At 41.0% G+C, this 27838-nt stretch overlaps 1 protein-coding gene across 1 annotated transcript in view; it reads left to right on the top strand.

The window, feature by feature from the left end:
* Positions 1-27838, top strand: part of DYRK1A (dual specificity tyrosine phosphorylation regulated kinase 1A) — a 139247-nt gene that overhangs the window by 91044 nt on the left and 20365 nt on the right. Inside the window, 5 exon segments of the mRNA XM_042957290.1 lie at positions 9370-9566; positions 14417-14536; positions 16534-16722; positions 20843-20990; positions 25135-25421. Of these exon segments, the coding sequence (XP_042813224.1) occupies positions 9370-9566; positions 14417-14536; positions 16534-16722; positions 20843-20990; positions 25135-25421 (941 nt within the window).

Here is a 27838-nt window from a genome sequence, read left to right as displayed (position 1 = left end):
TCGCATGCTCTACTGACTGAGCCAGCCAGACGCCCTCTTTCTAGTGATTTTTGATTGGATACAGGCATTAGAAATACTAGGTAGTTGAGCTTCTGGGTTTTGTTGTCCTTTGAAAGGTGTTGAATTTTGCCCTGGCAGGCTGCACACTTGATTCTTGAAGGTATGTTTCAGTGTCTGTTGGGACAGGCAGGAGGCAGCCAGGATGGCTCTACTGCTGAAGCTTGGATGTTTTTTGTGGGGGAAGTCTGCTTTGAATGTCCGTGGTGTTTTTGGGTTTCTCCACCCTAGCTGATTGGAGCACTTACGTTTCCTGGGTGCTGTGCGAGTTCTAATAGCTGTTCAGCTCCTAGCTCCTGGCGCATGCTTTTTGCCTCGCCTCCCACAGGGACCTGTACCCAGCACTTGGGCAGCTTAGTATTTGACCAAAGAATCAAGGGGATTTCTAGGTGTAGGATAATGGAGCTCCTTCTGTGCAGAGCTCCCTCCTTTCTGTGGCCTGCCTTACCAGTTCCAGCCTGGACCTCCCATCTCCATCCTCCCCACTCAGCAAGACCCCTCTGTTGTGTTTGGGCCCCCTCTCCCCACACTGGACTGTGGAAATTGTCTCCAGATAGAAAGCCAGAGTGATTGTGGGGCTCCCCAGGTTTGTTTCCTTTTTCTCAGGGATCACAGATCTGCACGGCCTGTTGTCTTGGGTCTGAAAACAGTGCTTTTGTGCAGCTGCCCAGTTTTGCTCACGGTGCGTGAGGTAGGTCAGTTACGAGGCACTGATGTGATAAGCTTTTAAAAGTACGTGTTTTTATCCCTATCCCATAGTTATTCTTCACAATTGAATTAAAGTTTCAGACTGAAAAATTTCAACATTTATTTGGATCTTACACGAGCAAATTCGTCGTGTTTGTAGACAACTGAATATGCTATTTTGGCTTGTAGGTTAAAGCAAGTTGTGTGTGTGTGTGTGTGTGTGTGTGTGTGTACACGTTATGTATGTACACTCATTTTGTCATGACATATACTGTCCACTAACTAGAAGGGAATAAAAAATCTATTTGTCCTTATCATTAGATAATTTACGGAGCCCTAATGTAGTTTACATCTTATTTTCATAGTTTTACTTTAATATGTATTTCTTTAACACCCGTGGAGCCATGCAGTGTGCTATGTGCTCGGGATATAAAAACGAGTAAGAGAAATTGTCGAGCAACAGCTCTAGCCTGTGCGGTGATTAGACTATTCTTTATTTCTGACTCATGAGCCCCTCATTTTAAAAATACTTCTTCCATCCTTACTCCCTTCAGCTCTCTCCCTTCTCAACCATTTCTTCATATTCTAAATATTCCTGATAGATTCAGTTCATTGTTTCACTGAACAAATATTTGTTGAATGCAGGCCACGTGGCAGGCACTGTTCTTGGTACTGATGATACCTTGATGAATAAAACTTTTGTCATGGACTCCTATCCAGTTACCCTCTTCATCACAGACCTGTGTTTGTAGCCATCATTTAAGTGCAGTCGGCTCTTACTTTAACATTCTTCTCCTTTGTTATGGGTGTGCCTTGTTGCAAGTGATCTTGGCACATTTTCCTACATAATCTTGGTTGCCCTCCCCTCCTTTCTCAGGGGAGTCTATCTCAGAAGCTTGGCCTCCTAAGAGTTTCCACATTTTGTGGATGTTACAGTTTTAATTAGCTTGGATTATTTTCATTTATTTTTGGTCTTTAATACCGTACTTTCTCTTTAAAATCAAATGTGGTTTAAGATGTCACAAGGATGGTCCCCTATCAGCGTATTAACAACAAAAGAAATTCAAGCTGGCTACAGGCAGAGCTACTTGTGGGTTTCACATCCGAGATAAATAAATGGCTTTTTTCTTTGCCGAGGGTCTTCTCCTAGGCTTTTCTCTTTGATGTGTGCTCTCTGTGTCCGGCTGCCTGTTTGAGTCTCGCCATCTCCCAGTCTCCCAGATCTGTTCATGGAATGCTTCTCTGAAGAATCACCGCTAATTTCTATAGTGTTATGGTCCCTGGTTTAGGTTTTTGCTGAAACATCGTAACTGGAGTGGAATGAGAAAGCTACTGCTAGTTGTTCTTCCTTTTTCTCCTCCCTCCCTTCCTTCTTCCTTCCTTCCTTCCTTCAAAATTTTTATGAATATTCAAAAACATACTTATGGTAAAAAAGCTCCATATAGTTCAGAAGGATATAAAAATGCGCACAGGACCCCACTTGCATACTTTTTCCAGCTTACCTTTTACACTATTTGGCAGCAATTTAAAATACTATTTTGGTACTGAACTCCAAATAATGATTATGAAGATAATTTTGAATTAAATATTATAAGACTTGATACTACAGCATGTATTTTGACACATTCTTGAGCTAAAATATTAAAGCTCATTTTTAGTTTAGTTGGACAAGGATTACATATAGCATGGTATAGATAGATGTCAGGTTAAACCATTTGAAATGGCTGTTTTGTAGGCCAGAGGAGGTCTAAGATTAGCAGTTTCCTACAGGTCAGCCTAATACTTTATTAACATCATAGGATGAACTGAGTCCTTGTTCTTCTTAACATTTGACTTGAAAGGGAAGATGCAGGGGCGCCTGGGGGGCTCAGTCAGTTGAGCATCTGACTTCAGCTCAGGTCATGATCTCACAGCTCAGCTCGTGAATTCAAGCCCCGCGTCGAGCTCTGTGCTGACAGCTCAGAGACTGGAGCCTGCTTTGGATTCTGACTCCTTCTCTCTGTCCCTCCCCTGCTCATGCTAGTGCATACTGTCTCTCTCTTCTCTTTCTCCTTCAAAAATAAACATAAAAGAAAGGGAAGAGGGAAACTTTGGAAAGACTAAAAACCGTGGCGATGGGCCTGATTATAAAATCAGGTAAAGAAGGAATTCTCGTATTAGTTTGTCTTCCTGGATGGAGTCTTGTCATAGGAGAAGAATGAATGAATGAATGGATAACTTAAATACTTGTGGGAGGAAATGAAACTTGAGTATCTTTCTGCATTGCACGCATAACAGTTGAACTCAGAAAGGAGACAGTGAGCATGTGGCAAACACACCTATATACAGACCATAGTTACGAGGCCCCATCACTGGGACTGTTAGTAGTTGTGATAGATGGTATAGTAAGTAGCTAAAAAAAAGTACTACAAGTGAAAAACATAAAGTGATTTCTTGTTAGTCCATGTTTTGATTACCTACAGCAAAATTTAAAAAGAACATTGGATTCTTTGTCACCTAGCATACCACCCTTATGTACAGGAGTGTGTATTAGTGTTTTAATAATAATAAAAAGCCCCAAATAATTAACCAGGAAGGCAAATCTCTTGGGGGGAAACCAGCCCTATGGTGTATTGTATAGTCACAATTCTAGCTGAGGTTTGGGTTATGTGCCACTTGGATTAGTTGGAAGTAGCTTTCTTTCATTAAGTTAAGCAATTAAATTGTTTTTTAGATGATGTTCGAAGCCGCTTTGGCATCGTCTGGTGGCCTGTTAGAAATGCAGACCCTCAGGCCCTACCCTAGATGTACGGAATCAGAACCTGCATTTTTCACAAGATTCAGAGGCGATTTGTAAGCACATTAATGTTTGTGAAGTACTGTTCTAGATCATGGGTGGCATTGTCACCTCCAAACAGTGTCACGTTAACCTCTCGGTGCTTGGTGAATTTAATGCACGCAGTTAATCCGTTAATTGATGGGATCTAGATTGAGAAAATGAAACAGATATTTTGGGAGGATAGTTACAATAATCAAGCAGCAGCTGTCAGTTTCTTTGTATTTCTTTCATAGCTATCTGGATGTCACAGAATTGTCCATCCCTTCCTCAAAGTGTATCCTTGAGTCTGATTGTACTCATGCGGGATGATTTGTTGATATTTCGTGATTGTGAGTATGTGTGCGTAGGTGTGTGTGTACATGCCCGAGGCAACAACAAAGTATACAAATTAAAGGAGTAATGAGATTTTGATGAGTCAAGGATGGTAATCTATACTGTAGCATATAAAATAACTGAAAAGTGGGGGCTCTGGGTGGCTCAGTCTGTTAGGTATCCGACTTCAGCTCAGGTCGTGATCTCAAGGTTCATAGGTTCTAGCCCCGCATCGGGCTGTCTGCTGTCAGCACAGAGCCTGCTTCGGATCTTCTGTCCCCACCCCCAGCCCCACACATGTGCTCATTCTCTCTCAAAAATAAACATTAAAAAAAAAAAAAAAGATCTCTAAAAAGTAATAAAATAATTTGTGTGTCTGGGAGGTATAAAAATCTCAGTCCAGCAGAAGGTAAGAAAGGAACATGAAATAGTTGGAGTAAATAGAAGGGTTATAAGTGTACATACATAAATGAAACCCAGGTACATACTGTTTACAAGAGACAAACCTAAAATGTAAGGGAATGGAAAGTTGGCAGCGAAAAGTGGACAAAAGGCATACCACACAAAGAATGAGAAAGTGTGGTGTGACCATATTAAAAAAGGGAAGCATTATTGGAAATAAAGAAGGGCTGTTTATGATGATAAAAGGCTTTTATTTCAGTTTATCTATTTATTTTGAGAGAGAGAGTACAAGCAGGGGAAGGGCGGAGAGAGGGGGAGAGAGAATCCCAGGCAGGTTCTGCGCCCTGTCAGCATAGAACCCCACATGGGGCTCGAACCCATGAACCGTGAGATTATGACCTGAGGTGAAGTCTAGAGTCAGACGGTTCCTGACCGAGCCACCCAAATGCCCCAGGATATTTTTAATACACCTCTCTTGCTAACTGATAGAACAGGACGAGAGCAGAAATAGAAAACCCACATAAGAGAGGATACTTAATAAAATTAGCAAACTCAAAAGATAGGAGCCGGCCTCGTTAGCCAGTCCTGAGTTGAAGGAGATAGCACTAGATTTACACCTACATTGATAGAAAAGCTTAGAGGCTGTAATGAAGAACTTGATGCCAGCGCATATGAAATGTAGACGAAGGAGCCATACTCTTAGAAAAATAACAATTTACCAGACATACCAGGAAATACAAAATTTGAATAGTCCTCTTAAAGAAATACAACTTTTAAGTAATTATTAGCTTTTAACTACCCACAAAGGAAATTCCAAGTCAAGATGGTTTCATCAGTGAGTCCATCACAAAAGGATGATTATGACCAAATTGTGTTCCAGGAAATGCATAGTCGGTTTAACATTCAAAAATCAATCTGTATATTTTACCACATTAACAGTGGATCAGAAAACTCATGTCATTTCAATGGATGCAGAAGAAGCATTTAATAAAATTTAGCATCCATTTGTGAGGGAAAGGTTTTAGCAAACTATGATTAGAAAGGAACTTGATTCATTTGTTAATGGTCATCAAGGAAGAACAAAACCTACATCAACCGCAGTACTAGAGATACGTTGAAAGCTTACTTTCTGAGATCGGGAATAAGACAGGAAAGTAAGTACCTGTGTCCCTCTCTGAGCACCGCCGGGTTCGAGGGACAGTGGCAAGAGGAATGAGGTGGGGGGAAGAATAAGGAATGGGAAGGCGAAACTATCGTTCAAACGTCCAGAAGTGCTAGTGGCTATGGCAGCCTGTTACACGATGCCGATACATTCATCATGGCCAGAAATTCTGTCGAGCAGCACTGTTGAAGAGAGACGGTGTGCAGTTTCAACCACAGTGCCAACATAGGTTTATTTGTTTTGTGATTTTGGTGAGCTAATTCTAAACCATATACGGACATGCAGAGGACTACGAATAACCCAAACCATTGTTGAGGAAGTACAGAATTCTCTACTGGATATTAAAACTTGTAAAGCTGGTTCTTGCACAAGGTTGAAAGAAATCTAGGTAGGTCTGTATCCAGTAGAACAGCGTAGAGAATCCAAAACCAGATCCAAGCGTGCACGGGCATGTGATTTATGATACACATGCCTTGCAGAGCAGCAGGGAAAGTTTGTCTTTGTAATAATTGGTCCTGAGTCAGTTGAATGTCTGTTATGGGGGGGATGCAGCTGAATTCCTGTGGTACACATGCACAGAAATCAAATCCAAGAGCACTGCCCATCTAGATGCGAATGGTGAAAACTCACCTGCTAGAAGATAACAGCATTTCTTGATGACTTGGATATAAGGGAACATTTCTTAAACGGACACCAAAAATACGAATTCTAAAGCAAAAGGTGATGAAATTAGTAGATTGTACTCATCAAAAAAACACCCTTAAGAGAGTGACCATGCAGACCACTTACAACCGACAAAGGGCTCGTACCCAATATGTGTTAAAAATAGGATGTTTTAAATTTTAGAAATGTATCAGGAATAGTCTTTCTTGATAGAAAAATGGAAAAGCAACCTAAGTGGATCTTTAAGCGGCCTTCAGTAGATGAAAAGCTGCTCATAGCCACCAGGAAACTTGTACACGCTCATGTGTTGGTGGAGAGCCACCACATACCTCCAGCAGTGGCTGAGATTAGGAAGACTGAGGGTCCCAGGTGTCAGTGAAGGAACAGAGCAGAAGGGACTTTCATAAACTTCCAGGGGAGAAACGGAGCAATTAAAAACACTACAGAAGTTAGAAACTACAGCGATTAGAAGAGCAACAGAACAGCATCTGTGTATGTGCCAGAAGACCCTTAACAAGACTCGTCCTAATGACACGGTTCATAATAGCTCTGAACTGGAAATAATCCAAGTGTCGGTCGCAAGTAGGTCAGATGGGTTACCATGAAGTAACGATCATGACCAAACTGCAGTTTATAGGCACAACGTGAAGTGAACAAACCCACTTATATAAAGTTATAACTAATCTGGTTTTGGAGGTCAAGATAGCAACTTTGGGGTAGAGAGAATTGGGTATTGATTGAGAGGGGTCAGAGAGTGATGGGGGGGGGTTTCTGGGATGATGCCCATGTTTCTCCCCTCTCCCCTTTAACAAGTTCAATTGATAATTATTTAAGCTCTATACTAATGATTTTTATCCTTTTTTTGCTATATTACAATAAGTGAGTTTAAACCTAGTATATAATGACACTGGTAGTAGAAGCAGAAGCTAGTATTTTGTAAAGTACCAAGATCCCTTATTTGTGTTTTCTTGTGTCTTACTTTTTGAAAACTTCATAATAAACCTAAGGGAATAGGGTTAGTGTAATAATATCTCTGTTTCATAGATAGGGAAGCTAAGACCTAGAGTGGTTAAGTAACTTGCCTTTCAGTGCCTTAGTGTTTTTACTGTTTATAAGAGCTATTTATATATCAAAGAACTTAATCCTATTTATATATATTTAAATTTATTTATATTCCTTCCCAGTTTGTTTGGTTTTTGTATTTTTGTCATGTAGATGTAAAGCCTCCTTTTCCCCCCATTATTTGACATTTAGGTTTCCGTGTTTTTTTGTTTTTTTTAAAATGGTTGCGGACAATACCAGGATAAACATTCTTCCGTGTCTTTGTGCACGTCATCGATTATATCCTTAGGCTAAATTCCCAGTTTTGTTTTGTTTTTTAGCTGAACAGAGTTGTTCCATGTATCTGAATGGACTGTATTTTTTTAGTATGAGTAATGAAATGTTTAGAAAATTGCCCCATCTATCATGATAGTGGCATTGTCCTTTCACTTATTCAGCAACTATTTATTGATCGTGCCCTGTGGGTCAGTTAAGGACCTCAGGCTGTAACGGAGGGGACAGAAGCTAAGGTCTAAGAGCCGTGCCAAGGCAGGTTATGTTCCAGTTTCAGTAATGGGGAGAGGACTCGAGGTTTGCTGCTTCGAAGAGTCACTCTAGCATTTTACTGAAGGGATCCAGAGCTGCAAATGGGCAGAATAAAGACAAAAAAGAGCTCGTGGGGATCTGTTGGAGTCCTCTGAGTGAGACAGGGGTTCATGGAGATGAAGAGAGGGGCCGTATTTGAATGTTCTACGGGAGGTGGAGGCAGCCAGATTGGGCAGCTGTTTGCCCGAGGCTGGTCTCTGGGGGCAGAGAACTCCGACTGCAGGAGCTCTGGTTCCGGGTGACTGGGTGGAAGGCGGCGCCGTGTGCTCTGGTGGAGCAGAGAAGTGGCACTTGTGTTTGGAGGGCGCCGAGCTTTGCTCTCTCCGGTTTGGGGAGTCTGGGCGACCGTCAAGGAAGAGGCTGTTCGCCCCGCGAGAACGGGTGCTGTCCCCACCAGCCGTTACCGCACGGCACAGGGCAGCATCGTGGCCGGTGTGGGCCGTTCATGAGCCGCCAGAGCTGTTCCGAGTATTTTACACACCGTCCCCACAGCCTATGCACGTTTGCCGAAATGAGGTGCGCGAGGCCACGCGGTCGAGGAGCGTGGAGCTCAGGTTCCGAAGTGCGGCAGCCTGGCCGAGCGTCCGGGCTCTTGACCGTGGGGCCTGCGCTGTTGTAGGTCTCAAAAACAGTGCTTGAGGAAAAGTACCCAGGTGCTGAACGACACGGCCTGTTGTCTGGTTGGAGTTAGCTGGTTTGTTCAGGAAGGCACGCACGGGAACTCTGGGCCCTCGGTTGGTTGGCCAGGGTTCGGCGCTTCACCTTTTGGCTTTCGTCTGAGATTACAAGTGTGGTTAAATTTAAGAAGAAAGGTCTTCTTTTCAAGGAAGAATGAACTTTTATTCGCCAGCTACCCAATGCTTGTATGGACCAAGTGTTCATTTTCCATTTCTACCGTGAAAATCGTGACCGTGGTCCCAGCCTTACCTGTGGGATGATTATTGGCCGTTCGTACTCGCGGGGAGCTTGCGGGGTCTGGATCCTCTCGGGACTGTGTCTGAAGAGTTGGAGGAACCCAGCATCCTGTGAATTTGTATCCGTGTATTTGTATGCTCAGCTGTTAATGACCCGTGTCGGTGGTGAGCACCTTGAGGACAGATCTTTCGCTTGGTTTGGGGGATGCTGGAATATTGATCGCGTACACCCGGTGGGTGCGAAGCGGCATCTCAGGGGCGTTCCTTTGAATTGGTTTCTGTGTCTACAGCCACAGCACCCTGAACACGCCCGATCTCGTCTGAGTTAGTTTCTCTGGAGCTGATCCACTGGAGAGGCCCTTCTCAGAAAATCAAAGATTACTTACTTAACTCAAAGTTCTCGATGGAAACCTCCTATGTGAAAATAAGTATTAAGGGTTGTTACCCCTAGCGGTTTATGAAAAGACAAGATTTTCTCTTACCACAGATTTATAGACACGTTAGTCACTGTATTTTATCCCATTGAATCTAGAACTGTTGTGTTGAGTATAGTTATTTGTTTGCAGTGTGTGGTTTTAAAAACTTTTACTATTACTGAAACTCCCAAATCCTAAGGTCCTTGTGGAAAGGACTGTCAGCTAGGTCAAAGGATGGGGACACTGGGATATAAATACATCCTTTCAACCTCACTTACTGTCTTCTCGTAGGAGGAGAGACTTCAGCATGCAAACCTTCATCTGTTCGGCTCGCACCGTCATTTTCATTCCATGCTGCTGGCCTTCAGATGGCTGGACAGATGCCCCATTCACATCAGTACAGTGACCGTCGCCAGCCAAACATAAGTGACCAACAGGTTTCTGCCTTATCTTATTCTGACCAGATTCAGCAACCTCTCACTAACCAGGTAAGTGTGTGCTGTTTCAGAAGTGATTTGTTGGGAGTGTGGCAGAATGGTAAATAGGCAAAAACGGCTTGACGGTTTTCACTTTTTTGTGCCATACACGAGATTCTGGATTGATGAGATAGGATGTCAAGAAGTTTGCGTTCAAGTTTGTCAGCTTTTTCTTTTTTCTGTCTCTTCCACTTGATTAAAAAACACTTACAAACCAACCATAGCCACATTCTCTCCTTCTGTAATAGGGAGGGGAAAAGTTCATTTTAAAGAATGTCTGTTAAAATAAAGAAACTGAGAGCTTATTTTTATAGAAAGGTGGTTAAGGAGAAGAATATAAGAGGAAAACAGGTCAGATTCCAAACTTAAGCAGAGCGGATTTTATGCCATTATAAACAACTTCAGCGCGCAGGCATTGCAATAAATATGAAACTCCTTAAAATGGAGAAGAGAAAATTGTAATGCAAATTAACCGCACTGGTCATTTTAATATTCAGACGAGAGATTTCAGCAGTTGTTTATAAAATGGACAGTGTAACAGAATAAATGCAGAAATCTCTTGGTATGCACACATACACGTGTGTGTTATGTACGTGTGTGTTTTGCATATTTCCTGAATTAACTGCATTCACTACATTGAATTTTGGTTTGGGGAGAATTTTTGTACTGACTATAGTTGTGGTAAAGTTTCTTTCCCCACTTAGATGGAGGGTGTGATGACCACTGAAAAAGGCCCTTAGGAATTTGGGTTGCCCCTGTTTTTTAGGCCTTTTAATATATCAGGTGATGATCAGAACCTTGGGAAATTTCAATATATTTCTTACACTGGATTATTTATTTCTAATTCCCTAGTATGTGGTTTTAATGAGCACCTGGCTCCAGTTAAGTAACATCATGATGAGGGGACACCCTTGTATGTGTTATAAGAAGAATTTTGTCAACAGTTGAGCTGGCTTTACATTCATAAAATATATATAGCACGTGAATAACTAAGATGAATTATGGCAAGACTTAGGAATTTGCTTTATGCAGTAAGTTGAGAAGTTGCGTGTTTGAGAATTGGAGCACGTGGTCCGAGTGTTCAAACTTGGCAGGTGTGTACCAGAAGACAGCTCTGTGGTACATCCAAAAAATAGGAAAAGCACAATGATTCGTTTGCATTGTGCAGCTGACCCTTGAACAACACGGGCTTGAATCGCGCAGACCCACTTAGATGGGGATCTTTTTGATACATACAGCCCAGTACTGTGAATGTATTTTCTCTTCCTTAGGATTTTCTTAATAGCGGTTTCCATTCTCTAGCTGACTTTGTTCATAGTAAGAATAGAGTGCATAATATACAAAATATGTGTTAATTGTTTATTGGCAGACCTTCTGGCTGGCAGTAGGCTAATCAGTAACTAAATTTTTGGAGGGTCAAAAGTTATGTGTGGATTTTCAACTGCACAGGGAGCGTGGCTAGTGTTCCTGACTCCCACGTTGTTCAAGAATCACCTGTACTTTTAAGAAACAGAGTATGTTTGGATTCATTTTCTCACATGTTCAAAAGCAGCCTGTCAGGCAGGGTGCCTGTTTTTATTGTTTTCCAGCTGAAGGGCCTGAGCTCCCACCTGTGACTTCTCCAGGTGTTGACGCCGTAGACTTGGGGGTGCAGCCCAGGTTCTTTCTTCTTAGACACAGTGCCCTTTCTGTTGTATGACACCTGGCATCTATGGAGGGCTAGAAAAAATTCTAGTCCTTTAGTTGTAGTAGGTAATTGTAGCAGGTAATTCGGTCAGCACAGCACCTGTTTTGAGATACAACTGACATCTTATTTGTGGGTTATTTTAAAGTCAGAAATAATTCACTTGATATTTCTGTTTTTTAGTTACAAGATGTTTTTAAAGGATTCATATGATGTAAAAAGACTGTCTTTTTAAATTTTTATTTATTCAGTTTTTTTAATTTATTCTGAGAGAGAGAATAGGAGAAGCAGTGAGAGAGAATCCCAAGCAGGCTCTGCTGTCAGTGTCACTGTCAGTGCAGAGCCCAGTGTGGGGCTCGAACTCCCGAACCGTGAGATCACGGCCTGGGCCGAAACCAAGAGTCAGACGCTTAAGACTGAGCCCCGCCGGGCGACCCAAAAAGGCTGTCTTTTAAGTAACAGTATTCAGCCAGGTATTTCTACCATAGTCCAGAAATTTCTGAACCTAATCAGGCAGATGAGAAGAGATTTTTCTTATAACTGAAGCGTAAAACACTGAAACCGTGGGCTGGTGTAGCATATGGTCTGCAAGTCCTAAGACAGGGACCCGGGGTCTTGACTCACGTAGTTGCAGGAGGCGGCCCTTCTGTCTGCTCCTTGAATGTATGATGGGGACCTTCATGCTTATTTTGTTGATATTTATTAAGCACAACTCCGTGATGTTGCCCTACAAATAGCCTAAAAGTGACTCGGCCAAGAGGGTAGAATTGAGGCCTTCCCCTGACCAGGAAGGAGCTCCTGGCCCAGTGTTGTGTGGTTCAGAGCCCGGGACTTCGCACGGTCTCAGTTGCCATCTCACAGGTGCCCTTTACGAGCCGCAGAACTCCGGCCGAGCATTTCACGTCATAGACTCCGGTCTCCCACTTGCAAGCTGGTGACAAGAACACTGCTCCCTCTCAGGAGATCGCTGCGAGGATTCCAGGAGAGATGCAGAAATCTGTGTGTGCTTCTGACAGGGCGTGGAGCAAGTACTTCTCTTATTTTCTTGTCAACTACTTAAGTCATTCATTTGTTTCTAACCGCAGCAGCTCCGCCTCCCGCCAAACTTTTCTTAGAGTAGTAACGAAATACCTCACTGGTTGAGCTTCTGTAAGATCTCATGGTGGGGTTTAGCCGCATCCCAGTGCTCTAAGGATGGTCTTGCCGAGTTAATTCCCTGCATGAGAAAACGTTGCCAGGGTCTTAAAAAATAAAGAAGGAAATATGTTAAGGCAAACCTTTTTCATTATCTTAACTGCTTATAGCATTCATTCACATAAAAATAATTGACATGCTTATTACCAGTATTGTTACTCGATTAAATTACATCTCCAAGGAACAGTATAAGAATAAAATATCCTGTGCATCTCACTGTACCTGCTCTTTATATTTAGCAAGATAAAACAACATATATTTGAAAAATTAAGTAATTTGGATTTTCTTATTAATTGCTGCTATCTTTGCAGACAAATAGTTCTAACCACCGAAGAGTTTTACCCCCTTAAACTTTATTGCGAACTTTAAGGAGGGAAACATCACGAGGACAGAGAATGAATTAATAGCCTACTACAGTAATTCAGTGAAATTACTCTCTGGATAATAGCTTTTTAGAGTTTGAGTATAGAGACAGAGGAAACCAATGTTAATGTTAGTCTTAGAGAAAAGGCATCTGGAAAACTGCCACGATCGCTCCCATCTCGTCTTACCAAGGGGACGGTGGCCCTTAAGTCCACCATCACCTTACAGACCAACCCTCTGTTTCGTTGGTGTGGGTTGACGTGGTTAATTATCCCAAGACCCCAGACATTTCGGTGAGGCCTTGGTATGATGCATTTGCTGTCTCTCAGCCCCTCACCTTGACCCGAGTGTCCCCGGAGAGGGGCTGTGCCAGGGGATCTGGCTCAGTCATTAGATTTTGAGGCATCACTGTCTGCAAGAGCTAGACGGGAATCCGCGAATGGCTGGTGATGGTGACTGTAGGTACCTTGATGCACGTCGTCGGTTTTGAGGATCTGTTGATGGCAAGAAGCCCTGTTGGGACCACGGTCCGGGATCATGGCACACTAGTGGAGGCATTCCTGGTGTATGTACGGAGGATGCCCCTGCTCTGGTCCCCCTCCCATCTAGCAGGGAGCTCACAGCTGAACTCCGACTACCTGTTACAGGATAAAAGGGACACCGTTTAGGATTCGAGTGGGGAGGTTGTTAATAGAATGTGGTTGGAATTAGTTTTTAAAAGAGTCTCACGAGCTTTGAAGTGTTCTCTGGAACTTACTTGGGGGCCGCTCCTAGTGTAATTGTAAGTAGAGATTTCGGTATTGTGGATTCGTTGGTTTATTCAGCAGGTATTTATGAAACGTATCGTACGTGCCCACCACTGTTTTAGGCAAAGGGAATGATACACCACTGAACAAAGGAATCCCTGGCTTTATGGAGTTTTTCTTGTAATGGGAGGAGAAGGGGAAAAAACTAGAACCGGTAAATGTGTAAATATAGCATGTCAGGTGGCGCTAAGTGCTAAGGCGGGGAGGGAATGCGGACAGTAAGCTCGGGCGTGTTACCGGGGAGAGCGTGTTTTGTTAAAGAAACAAACGCAGGTTTCCGCCTTGCTTACGGGGCAGGTGTTTGTCAGAAGGCAGGGTCGAGGGTGTGGGGGCTGCACGTCTTAGTGCCGGGCTCCAGTCTTGCCCCGTGGCCGCCTTGCTTTGTGGTGCCAGCGGGTCCTGACACCATGTCCTAGGAAGTTGAAAGTTGGGTTTGTCTTTGCCTTTGCCTTTTGTCAACCAGATCGGGCTTTAGGAATAATTCGGAAGAACTTTTTCCTTGTATGATGGAGAAGCCCTCTTGGGCAGTGTCGTGTGCGTCTCCTGGAGTCGTGGGTGTGTCTGTGATCCCACTTTAATTTGGGGAACGGGATCGAAAGCCACAGCCGGCACATTATCTTCTAATTTCACTTCTTTGTTCCAGTGGTCTTCATTGGAATCCAGGCGAAAGAGATAACTGAGAGAGAATGTATGATCTTCTAATGTAGATGTCTTTTTTTTTTTTTTTTTTAATACCTGTACACAGGTTACAGAAGAGAGGGGATTTATACCAGTACAGTATAGTTAAAGTGCTAGTCTTTTCTGTCTATTTAAAGGTGATGCCTGATATTGTCATGTTACAGAGGCGGATGCCCCAAACCTTCCGTGATCCAGCAACTGCTCCCCTGAGAAAACTTTCTGTTGACTTGATCAAAACATATAAGCATATTAATGAGGTAAGATGACTGATTTCTTTTAATAGCATATCTTGCAATAGAGCAGGGAAGAAAAGTTATTTTGTGGCCTTTTTAAATATACTAAACTTTATTCCCAGTGATTATAATATGGATGATTATTGTGTAAACCAGAGTGTTAATGATTTATAGGTAATATAATTGTGTAAAAGAAAAAAACTATATTAACAAGGACTGCAAAAAATTAAGATAATTGTAGGATGACTTCCCTTTTTTCCAAGTTGTATTTAATATATGCTGAGATCATGTTTCTGTAATAACTCTTCTGTAAAGCAAGAAAGGAGAAAAGGAGGGAATAATGACACTGTAAAATTATGCACATGTTAGAATTTTGTGTAAATTATTATATGTCTTTCTGTTTTCGCCATGGATGTCAGGAAACTCAGTGAGATCTAATACCCAGTTAACAGGCATTTGGCCTACTTTATTTGATAGGTCTCTATTTCTGTGGCTTTAAATTGTCTTTTAAATTTTTATGTGTGTGGCTTTATTGTAAATATTTGAAAGCGTTTTTGGTGGGTGTAAGTAGAGTAAAAAACATAGCACTTGGAATTACTCATATCACCTTGGCCCTTTGGCTCCAAAAATTATTTTTCTGGTGTCTTAGGCCTTTGGCTTGATTGCCATCTGCTTCTAGCCGCAGCTCTAGCTCCAATTAATTATGAAATGAGCTTTTCTGGAGAAGAGTGGATGTGTCTATGCTTCCTTTCCTCTTCATGTGAGCCCTGTCTCCTTTCATACTAAAGGCTTGCCCCGTTCCAGCTCTGGAGCCATTTAACTAAAAGCATGTTCTTATGCATGTGTACAGTTTATATCAGTTTGATGCTGTTTAATGCCAGTATAGTTGTATTACTGTGGCAGTGTGGCAAGATAAGATTAGTATGCACTCAATGATGAACATTTCTGCGTTGGATTTTGTACACAATGTGTTAGAAAAGATGTGCCAAACTAGTTTTGATTATCTGGAAAATTGTTAACGGTTTATTAATGTCAGTTTGCTAATATCTGGGAGATTATTAACAAAGCTGCTGTTAACCTGTGGTAAAACCAGAGTTTCCCAGTAGCTTTGCTGAAGCAGGTTTTTAACCATTTTGGCACCTTGTAAACTAGAATTTTTCTGGTGTTATTCTGTGCAGTGTAATTTATAATTTCCTCAGTTAGTTACCAATTACTTGAACTATTGCCTAGTCTACCTGTAATTTTTTAACTGGCTTTAGAAACAATTTTGTAAGAAAAATAGATAGAAGGAGAAGAACTCAACTGTGATCAGCCACAGGGTTTACGGCCCTTATGGGGAAGGGGAAGGGGAAGGAGCGGCTGGCTTTCATTAGTTGTTACGTTATTATAGGCTTAAAAACCGGAATGTCTCAGAGGGCCTTTTGTATTAGGAAAATTTTAGTTCACACCCATCTAAACTTTCATTTTTAAAACCTTTTGTCTTAAGACCAAATATAAAATTGGGATGCAGGAAGCTGATGGGATGAAAAAGCTCTTTATTTGGTTTGGCATGTGTTGATTACATCAGTATCTACACACACACACCCCTCCCTGCCCCATCCCTCATATTATACTCGTACAAGCTATGCCATCTCATTGTATACAAGTTATATCCTAGTTTAAGAAATCAATATAAATCAGACTCTGTTAGTCTTCTTGAATGGGATACTTTGACTAGTCACTTAGCATCTGTTGATAAGATGTATAAACAATATAATTTAAAGGTGAATTTCACCGTAGACGTTTTTCAATGGTTATATATCAGTGTCATTACGTAATTCAGATAGCAACTATAGAAAATTCTTTATTTCATTTTTTTGTATTTGTTCTAAGGAATAAAAATTCATCAGTTTCTTCCTGATGGCACATTTGTCTCACGTGTACTCTTGATCTATATCTCACACACACGCACGCGCACATGGCGCCTCCTCACCCCCAAAGATTTAAATTATACACTTAACACCGGTACATTCTCATTTCAGGTTTACTATGCAAAAAAGAAGCGAAGACACCAACAGGGCCAGGGAGACGATTCTAGTCATAAGAAGGAGCGGAAGGTTTACAATGATGGTTATGATGATGATAACTATGATTATATTGTAAAAAACGGAGAGAAGTGGATGGATCGTTACGAAATTGACTCCTTGATAGGCAAAGGTTCCTTTGGACAGGTAATTTAATGGAAAATGCTGTATTTCCTAAATTAGAGCTTCCTAGTGAATCATGTTGTTATGCCTTTTCCTCAGTAGTACACTTTCAATGTCTGTAAATAGACGTAAACAACAGATATGTAAGTATTTGGGGTTATCGTGGTCCTTCAAAGGCAGTAAAACTGCATCAGCTCTAAAAACTCCATTAGACTTTCCATGTTTACTTTCCAGAGCTATCAAGTACTTACCTTACTGATACATGAGTTGATCGGAATCGCTAACAGGTAGTGTTGCCCCTTTCATGTGGATTGTGTATGGTCTCTGGATGATTCTTCACTACGGATGCAAGAGATAATTACCTTCCTATCTGATACTCCTCTTCAAAAAGAAAAGAGTTCGGTTGGCACAGCAGGTACCCTGCCACTTTTTTAGAGGCTGGGAAAGCCAGGGGCTGTGTCCTGGTTTTTCTCTCAACTTACCTTCTGTTATCAGGCCTTGAAGTGGGCACATGGTCTTCAGGGTTTCCTCTTCCCGTTCTCACAGTACCAGCACGGCTGATACTGTGACTGTGATGGAAAGGATCAGTCAGCAGCTTCTAGCTTCTAGCAGCTTCTAGCAGCTTCTGGCAGGAAAAGAGAGGAAGGGGCTCCCCAACAGAACTCGGTGTTTCTCTTTATTCCTGGCCTCGTCTCCACCCACAGCCCTTCCGTCCTCACCTGCCCACCCAGCCTCAGCGCAGAGCGCAAAACCCTAAATATGGCGGTCTCTCGCGTCAGTTGTGCTCAGACCGAGAGCCATCACACCTTCGTCTTTGCACTTTTAAGAAACTTTTTCTCTGGCTGTGGACCTGCCCAGCTAGCTGCTCCCACTTGTCAGTCCTGTCTCATTGAGTCCCCAAGCTCCGTTTGGTGCGAGGTGTGATTTACTGCTGATCCCAGTCTCCTTTGCCTCCCGCCCTTTGTGTGGTGAGGCCATTACTAACCTGCAGTTCAAACACTTCTTTGGACTTTTCAGTGATGAGGATAGAATGGGTTTCAGAATGACTCTCCTTGAACCACCTTTAGAGAAAAATGGTTTTGTTTTGGGGCCTTTTAAAACTATGGAACCCGCGTGCTCCTATTTACCCATTCCTGCTCTGAGAGAAGGAAAAATAATGCCTTTTTTTCAGCCTGTGCATGCGTCTGATCACACTTAGGACAAAAAATGTACTGTGGGCCGTTAGCAGCCACCCAGAAAAGGCCCAGAAAAATCTTCAGCTATTAAACCTGTAAGGAAATACGTACAAGGTTGCTAGGAGGCCTCTGCAATTCCAGTGTGGCTCTTCAAGGCCCTGGTGCCACCTGTGTATAGTATCTGCCCCTTCCCGCTTTCAAATTCCAAGTAGTTGCAGTGCTTGTAAAGAACTCAGGGACCTTCTCCTTGATTTGTAACCTCTTTTTCTTTGAGTTAGGGGTTTCTCAGTGTTGGGGGAGTCCCTCTTTATGAAGTATTACTTCTTTTGTCAGAAGCAGCTCCTTCTCTCTCAGGGTCTCCTAAGGAAAGGCGTTTTAGTAAAGCCGCACGCGCCCTAGATCCAGGGGTTGCTGGGTCCACCTTGAAAATCACACCAGCTACTTGGGCAGCTGCCTTCAGTAGGACGGTTTTCTAACCCCTGTGTTGTTCACTGTGGAAATGGTGGCCATACAGCCGACTCTCTAAACTTCGTTTTCCATTTTGGTTTTTTGGTTTTCCCTAAATATGTAGTCTTTGAGTTCAGAGTGATGTTTTTCTCCTCCCCTTCACTTTGATTTTCTCATACTTTAATTCCTAAGAGCAAGTGAGCATAGTTAAACGTTTGAAAATTGAGACCCGTTGACCTCAAACTCCATCTCATCGGGTTAGACTGATGCCTGCCTTAGGCTCATGCGTGTTCAGGTTCAGGACCCGTCACTCACCAGGTAATGTCTTCCATACTGACTTGATCAGATTTTTTCTGAACTCTGCCAGATCCTTGTCAAGTAAGATGCTCCTTCATTTCTTTAGCCAATGGTTAGGAGTCTTGATTGCACATTGAAATTTCCCAGGGAGCTTTGGCAGGAGGTTGGCGGGGGGGGGCGGGGATGTTGGGGGGAAAGGAGCTGCTACCTGGGCTGTAAACCAATTAAACCAGAATCTCTGTGGCTGGATTCTGCGCGTTTGTATTTTTTCAAGCTGCCTGTTGAATGTGTAATTCAGGGTCGGAAGCCATTGCTTTAGCATTTAGCCGGTTAACTATTTGCTAAGTCAGTAAATAGTTGGGCCCGTTAGTGGCCTTTGTCCTGGAGACCATTAGGATCCGGGCGTAGAACTGCAGCTCTTGGTGCCGTCAATATAGTCACTGAAACAGAAGAATACCAAAACCGCTTGGTCAGACGTTTATAGGGGTAGCCTCTGATTTTAAAGACAGTAGACACTCTTTTTTCTAGAATTGGATGAAACCAGAAATAATTGCATTTTTCATTCCAAGTTTGATTTAAAAAAATTTTTTTTAACAAGTTATTTATTTTTTTGAGAGACACGGAGATGGCGCAAGTGGGGGAGGGGCAGAGAGAAAGGGAGACACAATCCCAAGGTGGCAGCACAGAGCCTGATGTGAGGCTGGAACCCACGAAACCGCGAGATCGTGACTGGAGCTGAAACCAAGAGTCGGACGCTTAACCGACTGAGCCATCCAGGCACCCCTCCAAGTTTGATTTTAATTGGACCATTTATAATACACCATTGACAATATATTTAACCTTGACTGATGTAAATCTTCATGCATTCCATTCTCTTCCTCTCCTCTAGTGGTACTCAGCCTCCAAATTGGAATTACCTGGAGTTCTACCTACATCTATCTCCAGGCTTTCTGAATACGCTAGAAAATGTATAAAAACTCTTGCCTATTCAGATTGTATGTATTATAAATATAAATTAACATTTAATCAGATGGCTCTTTCTGATTTGTGGATAGTTCTCTTTTATCAATGTATTGATTTCCTGAGTTTTTTAAATGTTTATTTTGTGTGTGTGCAAAAGAGATAGTACGTGAATGGGGGAGGGGCAAGGAGAGAGGAAAAGAGAATCCCAAGCAGGCTCAACCCTGTTGGCCCAGAGCCCGACTTGGGGCTTGATCTCACACAAATCGTGAGATCATGACCTGAGCCAAAATCAAGAGTTGGATGTTTCTGACTAAGCCACCCAGGTGCCCTGATTTCCTAATTTTTACGTAACTCTCTTTGTTAATAATGTGAAACTCCTTTTAAGTGAGTAAAATTAAGATGAGAGGTGTACATGGTGATTTGCTTATGAACACTCCACTTAGCATTGATTCCTACTTTAAAACTATCAAAATCCACTAATTGTGGCTTTTACCTTATATCATGGAACTTTCTGAGTAATTTGTATTAGATATATTTTTTTAAAGTAAACCTATTCTTTTGTTATATACCCGTGTTTGTGAAAGTCTAACTTAAGGTTAGGAAGCTTTCTGCATTTTTCAAATGACTCAGAACCTTATTTTAAATATTTTATCTGAGGGGTGCCTGGGTGGCTCAGTCAGTTGAGTGTCCAACGTTGGCCCAGGTCATGATCTCAACAGTTTGTGAGTTTGAACCCCACTTTGGGCTTTGCCCTGACAGCGTGGAGCCTGCTTCGGATTCTCTGTCTTCCTCTCTGTCTGCCTCTCCACCACTCATGCGTACTCTCTCTCAAAAATAAATAAACATTAAAAAAACTTTAAAAAATAAATAATTTACACATATACTTGAGATTTAAACCAGGTTTTTCTCCCATTAAAAGGTTAGGAGAATTGTTTTATAGTGTCATTTAGTAAAAAAGGTAAAAAAGTAAAGCACTTGTCGTGATGTAAATTTGTTTCTGGAGAAATCTAGCTTTTGTTAAGAAGGCAATATTGTGGATATTTAGAAATACTGTAAGGATACAAAAGAAATGTAACAGAAAAGATTGACTTAAAGTTGACTGTAAAGTAGTAAATGGATGAGACTGAATGGAAACGAACAGGACCTCATCTTAGGGAGATGAGAAGAATGAGAATTAGGTAAATATACAATTAAAGTTAAATGTAGAATGTTGTGCAGTTGTTGCCATTAGTAGAGAATTATTTACCTTTTTTCTCTTTTAGGTTGTAAAAGCATATGATCGTGTGGAGCAAGAATGGGTTGCCATTAAAATAATAAAGAACAAGAAGGCTTTTCTGAATCAAGCCCAGATAGAAGTGCGACTTCTTGAGCTCATGAACAAACATGACACTGAAATGAAATACTACATAGGTAAACAAACAGGCACACAAAGCCATGTGCCCTCACATGGGCCAGAAGTTTGAGTTCATGGTTGTTTTTGAATGAGAATATGTTAATTTTTAAAGTGACAGGTTAAAAATTCAACTGTTTATTTCTGTTGGAGGGCATAGATTTTTGTCGGTTACTCGATCTGGCAGTAATATTCTAAATCTTGGGGAATGTGCATTCCTCGTGGTGTATAATTTAGAAACACAAGAATAGTATCATGTTTTGCAACTTACTAGTGCCATTTGTTTGCTGTAATGATGCACTTTATCCAGGGGTCCTCTTTTTAGCAACTTTAACTGTTTCTCCTACCCTCAGAAATCAGAAGTAAGCGAAATGTATTACAATAATAGAACTAGTTTTGGAATGTCTGAGCCAAGTTCTCAGACTCCTCCTCAGGCTGTTTGTCAGTTTGACAGCATTAGATGCTGTTAAGACTTATTACAACAGAAAAGAGGTAATAGCCACTATTTCTTGAACTCCTATCATATTCCTTGTGCTTTTCTTCCATCATCTGTAATAGAGTAGTCCTGTAAGGAAAGCGGTGGGGTCCTTAGATTATAGACTGTGTTTACAAAGTGTAACATACCCAGGATCCCAGGGGCTCTGCAGCTAGCATCTGAAGCTACCTCTGCTGGAATCTAGACCCTGTGTTTGTTTCCTTGTCTTACAGTGTTTTTCCTGAAAACAAAAAAGAGAAAAATTCTGAAACTAGTGAAGTCAGTTGATATATGGGCCCAACAACATCTGAATATACCTTGTTTAATACTGTTCTCAGTCAAATCTAAGATGCCAAGGATTGTAAGATCCCATTATTCTATGTGCCAAGAAACAAATTGCTACCAAGAGTAAATATAAAATACCATCAAGTTTTAAGATTGAGACCTTAGCATCAACTAACTATAGAAGTTTCTCTAGGCATGTATACATAGCAACTCATTTCCAGAAATGCTGGCCTGACTTGATAAACATGAGGTTAAATTTTATTTAACAAATATCTTTTTATGAATAAGTGGGCATTATGATTCTTTAGTGTGCCCAAAATGGTGGAAACAAAAAATGAATGTTTAAAGATGTAAGGTTCAGATACCAAGATCAGATTTCGTTTATGAAATTGCCTTCATTCCCTAGTGTTACAGTAAAATGACCTTAATATTATTAATTTTTCTTAATTTCTTCTCTGTAGAGAAAACCTGATACAATCCATAGTAATAACATGTCTATTTAAAACCTTTTCCTTTTTTTTTTTTTTTTTTGTTTATTTTTGAGAGAGAGAGAAAAACACAAGTGGGGGAGGGGGAGAGAGAGAGAGAGAGACAGAGACAGAGACAGAGAGAGAGACAGAGCGACAGAGACACAGAATCCGAAGCAGGCTCCAGGCTCTGAGCTGTCGGCACAGAGCCTGACGCGGGGCTGCAACCCACGATCTGTGAGATCATGACCTGAGCCACAAAGTCGGATGTTTAACTGACTGAACCACCCAGGTGCCCCTAAAACCTCTCGTACTCACTGAACATTTACTGTTCAGTGTCAGTTATAACTTGTGTAAATTTGAGCCTGTTTTCATTCAAAGGGCTTAGAAGCTCAAGAAGGACATTTGAAGGATACTTGACTTATAATCTGTGAACATCTTCCTCCTCACTCTTGTGTTTTGTGTTTTGAGTGTTTGCTTAAGTAGTAGAGAAAATGTTGATGGCATTGCATTTGAATTCTGTCTTATGGAAAGAAAACATGGCAAATTTATAGTAAGCATTCAATAAATGTTAGTTATTCAGTTGTATATAATAATGGCTGTCAATTTGTTTTTAATAAACTGACTTTAATGATTATTCATAGCATTAATTATTATAGATGCTTTTGGGATGCATTTTTTTTTTTTAAGTTTTTATTTAGGAAGGTGGTGAATGCACAGTGTCTCAAGAAACTGAGGCTCTATATTGGAAAACAAGCAAAAACTTTAAAATTAGACATAGCCCTGCCAGGAGAATTGATACTTAAAATTTAAGATGTCTCAAAGTCATATTGCTCTTTTGTGATGTCAGTAACTTCTTTTTGTTTTGAAGTAATTGATAAGAATAGTTTATTCTAATAGTTTGTAGTCCTAGGTCTTTGAGACTTAAAAAAAAAAAAAAAAAAGTCTTCTTTACCGTGCAGCATAATTGCTCACGTGGATTATTTGGTATCTGTCATGGGTCTAGTTAAAATTCACTTTAGGTTTAGAACAAAGTCTTGCTGACCCTCAACAAAGTTCAGTTAAAAAGATAACACAACCGTATCCCCAAAGTTCGGTGAAAAAGATACATAAATATACTTGTGTTTGAGCTTTCTTTGACAATGTCTTTAGTGCTCAGCCCATTGTAGTTACTCAGTAAATGGGTAATGAATTGGGAAGTCAGGTGGAACCAAGTGGCTTGATCTTTCATTCGAAGAACTTTGTAATCACAGAGTTTCTTAAAGGAATTTTTGTAATTACACTGGAATTTTGACATCAGTTACTTTCTACATTCTTTTTGTGGCTACTGCTTCATCAAATTAAAACTCTTGACCATGTTGCTGGGGTGTCTTCTTGCCCATGGAGCTCTGTTTATAGTATTAAACCTATGCACTTCACTGATTAAGAGCAGATATTATACATTCTTTTTTTTTTTTTTTTAATTTTTCTTAATGTTTTTTTATTATTATTGAGAGAGAGAGAGAGAGAGCAAGCAGAGGAGGGTTAGAAAGAGGGAGACAGAGAATTCAAAAGAGGCTCCAGGCTCTGAGCTGTCAGCACAGAACCTGATGTGGGGCTCGAACCCACTAACAGGGAGATGGTGACCTGAGCCGAAGTCGGACGTTTAACCGACCGAGCCACCCAGGAGCCCCAGATGTTATACGTTCTTATGTAACCTTTAAGGATTCTTTTTATTTTCAGAGTGTTGAGTTGTACTGTAGACTCCTATAGAGCCGTTTAGCATTTGTATTATTTATCCCAGCTTTGGATTGTTTGTATCAAGAATGATGTGAAACCAATGTTGACGCCCTGCTCCTGGGGAGGCCATTCAGGAGCACACAATGTATCTCCCATTTTTGGGGACCAGAGATTGAATACCGTCATAGTTACTCCAGATAGATCTGTAGAGAAACCTGTTTTTTTTATGAAACCAAGAGACCAAAATGAAGGTAACCTTGACAGATGGTTGTTTTATGTCATTCCAGTTGAGTAACAAGTGTTCAGCTTGGTATATATAAGAATTTTATAGTGAAGGGCAGCACTTTATTGAATGACCTCATCTGATGTGCAGTCAGTGTTAATACGAAAAGCACAATCTTTGAAGCAATTTAGTGTGTATTAAGCCTTTTTAGAGGTCAACACTGATCGCATATAATGGCTTCTATACTCTTTTTTTCTCATTCATGAGCCTGCTTACAATTTCTTCTTATGATTGAGCTTTATTTTCAAGTTTTCCCAAACCTTCAGTTGTGCACAAGATATCCCATGTACCGGTTTGATGAACATAAATCAAATGCCTTGATTATGAACTCTTGTAAAGCATGCTTTTCACATACTTGTTGTATTTGCCTAAAAGAAAAAAGATCTGTGCCTTCCTTTGACAATTGTTACAGGAAATTACTAGTGAGATCCAAGGCTGAGCAAAGCGGAATATGGATATATATCAGAGCCTGAGAGCCGCCTACAGCAGCATGGTCACAACCTGGAGATCCCAGTGGGTGGGGCTTTATATGAAGTTGTGAGGTTGGGTTCTCAGGGAGTAAAAAATACTTTCTCACAGAAGGGAGCAGAAAGTCACTGAAGTATTCTCAGTATTGTTTGTCAGTTTGCTATGTGTGTTTTCAGACCTGATTTCTTTTTTTTTTTTTAAACTAAGCATTTTGGTGGTACTTCTCACGTTATATTGCTGATTGGCAGGCACGACACCTGTTTAATTAGCAGGTGAACAATCTAGATATTCCTGACTGGTTACAGAATGTGCTGTTAGTGCAGAACGCCGATCTCCAAGTTCTAACTTGGTTTTCACTCTACATTTGACGTGGAAATGTTGTTAGACTGTTTGAGAGTTCGTGCATGCATTATTCTCATCTTATTGGTATATATAATTTAAAATGAAACTTTTTCTTCCTCTTTCAGTGCATTTGAAGCGCCACTTTATGTTTCGAAACCATCTCTGTTTAGTTTTTGAAATGCTGTCCTACAACCTCTATGACTTGTTGAGGAACACCAATTTTCGAGGTGTCTCTTTGAACCTAACACGAAAGTTTGCACAACAGATGTGCACTGCACTGCTTTTCCTCGCGACTCCAGAACTTAGTATCATTCACTGTGACCTAAAACCTGAGAATATCCTTCTTTGTAACCCCAAACGCAGTGCAATCAAGATCGTTGACTTTGGCAGTTCCTGTCAGTTGGGGCAGAGGGTAAGTATATTTCAGGACTTGTGTATTAAAGTAGGATTAGGTAAAAGTGTAGGTAGATATTTGAGATGTTATTAATGTGTATACAATTCAGAGGTAATCACAGGATGGTTATCTTTAAAATGTGCTGCTTGAATCACATTGTGTTGAAACCTATTTTGGGGAAGTATCTCTTAAAATGCAAATAGTTAGGTTTTGAATGAGAAGGTATTGGTTTTTTAAAATGGGGTTTAAAAAATGACCTGTGTGCCTAAAAGAGAGAATAGGAGATGAGCGAATTAAATATTACGTGGATCTGTGTATTTTCCAAGTAGAGGTTTTAGTATAAATTTGGGGCTATTCCAATACTAGAGCATCGAATCCTTGCTATGAAATGTTTCTCTAAAGATCAAGATAAATGTGTTTCTCCAAAAACTGGTAAGTTAAGAAAAATACAGGTAATTTTACATTACACATGGTGATCTTGTATAGAAATTACACAGTTGGTTAGTATACTTGTGTTGATAAATAAGTTTAAATCTTTTTTGCCCTGTATACATTCTGACACATGTCCAAACTGGTTTTTCTCAGACTGCTGAAGACAGACCTGTCTATAGCAATAAATGGATTTAGATTTAGCTGATGGAAGAAAGATTTTTCCTGCTATTCTTTCTAGCGTTAATGAAAGCTACCCTTAACAGCGGGTTTTGCATATAGAATAGGAGTGATAGGTTGCTCTCTTCTTGAAAGGAAGTCAGATCCCCATTTGATGATGTTTTACTCACTTCAGACACTGTTCCTATTTACTTGAAAGTATTGAAACTGCACTTCTTAGCGGGGGAAAAAAGGAAAAGCCACAACTGACTTTCAGATACTATTTCATGTTGGCTTTCCGCTTTTTGTTTTTCCCAATTGGATTTCTTATCCTGTGCAACTTTTCTGTTGCACAGTCTCTTTGTGTTTTAAGCATGGCTGGTTAATTTAATCGTGGAGGTTCATAGCCAGTTAACAGGACTATCAGGCTTTTTGTTACTTTCTACAACTTGTCTTCCGGTAGCAGTGTTCTGTAGATCACCGACTGAGATTTAGGGGAGTGGGAAGCAAAGTTTGGGGTTTCAGATGCCTCTGAAAATCAAGAGATGTGCGTAGTTGTTGATGGGGATTAAGTATATTGTGAATGGGAAATACATGCCCATCTTGAAGGTCATTTGAATAGATTTAGATTTGGGAAATTTCTACGCCCTCACCTTTTAAACCTAAATCCTATGTTGTGATCTAATATCAAACACTACTGTGCCTCTCCAGCCAAATTGAGACAACTATCCCTTTAGCTCCGTGAGGTTTAAACTGTGTGAGCGTGTCAGGTGAGAGCGAGAGATCCTTTCTGAGACGCACACCCAGTGGCCCTGCCCTGCCCTTACTGGTTCCGTCTCAGAAGGTGGCCGGGCAGGCGTGTTGCAGGGGATTTGGGTGCACAACCTTGTAGATGACCCAGCCGCTGCTTCGACCAAACCAAATAGACGAGTGACAGACGGAAGCTGGGAAATGAGACCTTTGAGATGTAGGGAGTCGTTGGGGCTTACCGATGCTGTTGGCCCTCCACAAACTTGGAAACGTAATAGTTCTTACCTCTCCCTTTGAATTTCACTTTCTTCATTCTGACAAGGCCTTAGGTTTGGGGTTGATCTGCTTATGGGGCATCAAATTGTTTTTTGGAGACTCGGCTAGAGTTTTAGGTGGGAGCCACAAAAGCATCCGTGAGAAAGCACCACACCGCTGGCCACCTAATTGGACTGTTAAGCGTGAAGAGCTTTAGTTAGGAGGATTTTGTTTGTTTCTTTCTCTTTTTGTTTGCTTTCCTGATGTTTCTAAATACAAATTTATGATGGCTGAAAATGAATTGGTCTCTAGAGACATTCTCAGATTACTTCATTGAAAATTATCCATTTCAAGATTTTTTTCCCTAAGAATTCTCAAATGGAGGTGGAGGAGGACAGGGCAGAAGAAGTGATTGATCAGGAATGACCTCCGGTTGAATTTTATATGGGGGTGTTTCTCAGATACATCTGTGAAACCAGTACAGTAATAGATGTCTGAATTTTCATTTACATTGTACTGAGTTTATTTGACTTGATGCTAAAATACATTCTGTAGGTTAATTAAAATACAGTTTAGTCCTTAAATTAGTGGTAAACCAAGTGCTATCCATGGCAGGAAAGAATAATTAATAGGGAGACCCTATTCTCAATAATGTCTTTTTTCTAACAAAACATAATTGTTTTAAGGTGTATCTTGATTGCCAGTTAGGATTGGACTAAACGAAAGGGCTTGAATTGTATGTTTTGCATTTCACAGTGTGATTAACCACTCTCTTGAAATGTTTGTTTAAGTGATACTTGTAGCATAAAGGTGAAATCAGTAAATGGAACCCCAGCTTAGGA

Source organism: Panthera tigris, chromosome C2 (assembly GCF_018350195.1).
Source record: "Panthera tigris isolate Pti1 chromosome C2, P.tigris_Pti1_mat1.1, whole genome shotgun sequence".
Taxonomy (NCBI): domain Eukaryota; kingdom Metazoa; phylum Chordata; class Mammalia; order Carnivora; family Felidae; genus Panthera; species Panthera tigris.
The sequence above is the reverse complement of the archived record's forward strand: the minus strand, read 5'-3'. Positions and strand labels throughout refer to the sequence as shown.